This window comes from Medicago sativa, chromosome 3, assembly GCF_051527215.1.
Source record: "Medicago sativa cultivar Bolivia chromosome 3, Bolivia_mono, whole genome shotgun sequence".
NCBI classification, from domain to species: Eukaryota; Viridiplantae; Streptophyta; class Magnoliopsida; order Fabales; family Fabaceae; genus Medicago; species Medicago sativa.
This window is the reverse complement of record NC_140751.1, coordinates 31,595,013-31,599,554: the sequence shown is the minus strand read 5'-3', so window position 1 is coordinate 31,599,554 and position 4,542 is coordinate 31,595,013. Positions and strand designations below refer to the sequence as shown.

At 32.7% G+C, this 4,542-nt stretch overlaps 1 protein-coding gene across 5 annotated transcripts; it reads left to right on the top strand.

Annotated features, from left to right (window-relative positions):
• Positions 1-309: 309 nt before the first annotated feature.
• On the top strand, positions 310-4,033 carry LOC146937142 (dynamin-related protein 12A-like). 5 transcript variants are annotated; one of them, XM_085751598.1, is made up of 9 exons: positions 318-612; positions 1,289-1,338; positions 2,460-2,527; positions 2,594-2,743; positions 2,814-2,922; positions 2,987-3,079; positions 3,232-3,282; positions 3,396-3,457; positions 3,820-4,033. In XM_085751598.1, the coding sequence occupies exons 4-9, from the start codon at positions 2,660-2,662 to the stop codon at positions 3,862-3,864; spliced, it is 444 nt and encodes a 147-aa protein (XP_085607724.1). In that variant the 5' UTR covers positions 318-612; positions 1,289-1,338; positions 2,460-2,527; positions 2,594-2,659; the 3' UTR covers positions 3,865-4,033. The 5 variants fall into 5 exon arrangements, with proteins under 5 accessions (XP_085607722.1, XP_085607726.1, XP_085607724.1 ...); XM_085751597.1 differs by having other exon boundaries at positions 2,591-2,743; XM_085751599.1 differs by having other exon boundaries at positions 1,289-1,339; positions 2,462-2,527; positions 2,635-2,743.
• Positions 4,034-4,542: the final 509 nt, after the last annotated feature.

The window sequence follows — 4,542 nt, the reverse complement described above, 5'->3', positions numbered from 1 at the left end:
GTAATTTAGAGACAATTTCTTTCCGTATCTAATGTATTCCGTCTCTGTGTCCGTCTCTAAATGGTCAAGTAGTTATTTAAATAGTCAAACTTTTAGCAGAGACGGAAATTTTTCGTCTCTGAATATTTCCGTCTCTGAATTCCGTCTCTATCGAATTTTTCATTTTTCCACCCAAAATATTTCATTACCCGCCCACCTGTTTTGAAGGAGCCCGCCCAGCTCAACTTTGGTGTGCTCTTTTTATTTTTTATTTAATAATATAATAATAATAATATAATAATATAATAAGAATAAGAATAACAAAGATTGTCTCTTATTCCCACTTCACTTCCCACTTTCACGTTATCTTCTATGTTCTCCCCTTTGCTCTTTCATTGTTCTCTCCACCATCTCAACTCCATCGATTCTTTCTTCCAACAGCTCACCTCCATCAATTCTTCTTTTTCTCAATTCCAAACCATGTTACCAACAACCCCAATTCATCCTTCTCCTCAATTACCAACAACTCACTTCCATCAATTTCTCTTATTCCCAATTCCAAACCCTAATTCCAATTACGGGTTACAAAGACAAACCAAATACCAATTGGAGATTCTTTGTTAAAAATCTTAGGTAATTTCATCTTTATCAATTTCAACTTTTTTCTTCATGTTCTTTGTTGCTTAATTTCTTATGTGAAGTTTGTAATTTAGATTTTTTTTCACCTCTCCAGTTTATAAATTTGTAAATACAGGTATGTAAATTGGAGTTGAGAACCCAATTGATAAATTGGAGTTGTAAAAAAATTGGGGTTTTTTTTTTTGTTACAAAAAATAAATGGGTTTATACGTGAGAAAAAAATTGGTGAGAATGTTTGGAAAAAACTCACTTTTTTTTTCATGTGCATTTTGATTATTTTTAAGGTTTATTAATTGGATTTATATTGTTGAGTTCAATAGATATGGTGAGATTCTTCAACATTTTCTTTACCAATTTGATATTTATATTTAGTAGTTGTTTGTCTGTACAAAAGTATACTGCATGTACAAAATCTCAGAATAATTACATTCAATTGTGTCATTTTCTCAAATTATTATGGATATCAACGTGTTTTCTCAAATTATTATCGGTGTCAACGTGTTAGTGTTGAATCGTGTCGGTGATTTACAGGGTAATGGTGTTATGGGACCAAGGCTTCTTCATGTTTCATGTGTTTTGTGTCATTTTAGCTTCTTAGATACTCTTATTTTTTTGATGTTTTTCCTATGTGAACTGCAGTTTCTTCATCATTTCTTTACTATGTTTTCAGGTGTTTCTGCTGGTGTTCAATCTTTTAAGAGTGATTTCGAAAACCTCTAGGTAATTTCAATTAAATATTATTACATTTCTAAATATTTATCTATATGTATGTGTGTCTGTCGTGCATTCTGTTCCTATTATTCATTAATTATGCATTGTTCTATCTAAGTTTAGTCTAGTTTCATTGCTAAGGTTATTTGACTATAATTTTACTACTTACTTGCTTAGTTATAGTATATGGTCTAACTGTGCTATCTCTATGCTAAGGGGCAATGATTTTTAATATGACCCATAGGTGAAAAAGTGTTAAATTTAGCCTGTTCAGCTTATTCCCCAAGTGAAAAAGGGTTTAACTTAGTCTTTTTGTGTGCCTGTACTCAAAATTTGTCCTTTTAACTATTTCTATTTAAACCCCATGAGAATTCCATTGAATATATGTACTATCAAGTATATGAACCAAATCGAGGATACTGTCATGTATTGGCCATGAAAATACATTATTTTGTTTTTTATGTGTGACAAATATTTTTATTTGGTCCTGACACTTGGAAGTGGTGATAATACATCTTAACTTTAGACATAACTATTGTTTTATGAAAGCTGGAAATATTCGGTTCCTATTTGCTACTTTTGTTATAGTTTTTTGTTTTTGGAATCAATATCGAAGTTAATGGTGTATCTATTCCTCTCATCGACTCCCTTAATCTATGTTTGTCTTATATAATTAAACTATTTATTAGACTAGGTGATTTTTATTATATAATTTCCACTATGTTGATCGTGAAACTAATATGTAGACTAATCAATCTACAGGTTATGGGTTTCTTGAAGGAATTTTGTTTAGGCTCACTGTGTATATTATTGTAGGAATTGTGTTTAAGGTCATTGTTTATTATAAAGTTACATAACCCCTCTACTCTCATCACTATCATTGTTGATTTAAATAGTAGTTGACTTACTTTTTTAATGTTTATTGTGCTCATCTTTTCATAAGGTATTGTTCTGGAGTTTATGTGTCTAACTGCCAATGAATTTTACTGATGATCATTGTGTTCTAGTGTGGTAATCTTTTCATATTAGTTTAGTTTAGATTTCATATTAACTTAGTTGCTGATGTGTTAACATTTCAGTAGTTGGTCTTGAGATATGGAAAGTTATTCATTGTGGCTTATTTTCTACAGGGGAAAATTGATTCCATGTATCGAGTGATAATACAATTGAGGAGAAGACCAAGTCTTTGACTGATGAGGTAAGCAAGTTAAAATTGTTTATAACATTCATTAGTTTGATCAATTGTTATGTTCAAGTTCAGCAGGGGTATCGAGCTGGATATTCACTATCATTTGTATAATCAAGGTCAAGCTTAGTACAAAGAACATAGATGAAAGTTAGAGCAAGAAAGCAGCAGCATAAACGGAGATTGGACAGCGTTGTCAACACAAAGATTTCTTACCTCGTGGATCAGGTATTTATTGATACAATCGGTGATTGTGAATTGTGATTTAGAATTTGTTCATAATTGATGTGTTTTGTAGGGATCATTCCTCGAAGCCACTTGTTTTGCCGCTTCACAAGAGTGTGATGAGGGAACAAGAGAATATGCTGAGTTTCTTCACCTTCCGAGGAAAAGATTCACCGATTTTGGTAATTTTTGCGATTTTTTCTTCTTCTCATTGTTGTAAGTAAATAGTTGTGTAGCTGTGGTCAGGAAGGAAATTCAAGATGAAACCGATAGAGAAACCGGTCGATCCAAACAAATTTCAACTGTCCCTATTCATCTTAGCATATATTCTCCCAATTGGTTCGTTCCAATATCTGGTTTTTTCTTTATTAACTATTGCTGCATTCTATAATATGTAGATCTGTCGGTAACAACAATTTGCATCATCTTGTGGCTGTTTGTTCATTTTATTCAAGTGTTGAATTACTGGTGACCTCTTCTGACTCTTGCAGTTGTTAACTTGACACTCATCGATCTTCCTGGGCTTACAAAGGTCGTTGTAGGTACGCATTGAATTGACATGTCTTTCTTGTACAGGGTTTTACGGATGTTTAGTGGGAATTATATTTTTTTAATGATGTGTGAGATGCTAATAGATATTGTTGCATAACCACAGAGGGACAACCAGACAATATTTTGCACGGCATTGATAATATGGTTCGCTCCTACATTGAGAAGGTAATGTTCATTCAAGTGCCAAAGCTTTTAATTGGAAATAAAATATTTTAAGGCTCAAAGTGTATGATTTTATTTTATTTTTAAAAATGATATATTACTTCGCTAGAAAACATGGTTAGGAACTTGAAAATATGGCAACTGGCCATTACATGCTGCAGCCATAGGCTTGTTGTTGTGGTTTTCCTCATCACTACAATTGATTCTACATATAAGGCCTTTATGCATGTGGTGTTGTTAATATTACACTACGTGTGCCAACTTCATGTGCCAAATAATATAGAATATATATCTGCCATACACAACATATATGCCTTGTCAGGTATGTATCCTCATTGTTGTCTTCTTGTTTTTGGTTTTGGCAGGGTATTGAAAACGGCCTTCATTTTGCTGTGGTAACTATTTTTTAGATTGTAAAGGTCTTGACTCACCAATGTTACTTCAACAAGTTTAATGGAAATCTTGTTTGTACATCTATTGTGGACTATACATTATATAGAATGTGATATGTGAAGCTTAATTAAGATGGTGTAATTTTGATGTTAAGTTAAATTCTATTAGACTATTATTTAGACCGAAGCAAGTTTATATGCAGGCTTGAAAAATGCCAATGTGAAAATAATATTTTTTTTTAAAATATATTACTGTTAGAGACGGAATTTGGATTCTGTCTCTATAGAGACGGAATTATATGCTTTGGAGATGGAATTTTTTTTGTGCTGGTATCACATGTTTGGGACGGATATTTGAGGTCAGAGACGGAATATTCCGTGTCTAATCGGAGACAGAATATAAATTCCGTCTCTAATAAGCTTAGCGACCACAGATTCAACGACAGAACTGGTTCCGTCTCTGATTCCGTCTCTAAATGATTTAGTGACGGAAATTTTGTATTTTAGAGACGGATTGCCTGTCTCCAATTTCAATTTTTCTAGTAGTGATTCTTGTCGTTACATTTAGGAACTTTACATATATAGTCCCAAGCAGAAGATTGGCGTGGAGAAATACTTGTAATGGATTACATGTGAGGAAGCAGGAGTCTTCCCTTGTTTTGTGTTGGCGATGGAATGATTTCATCTCATTAGATT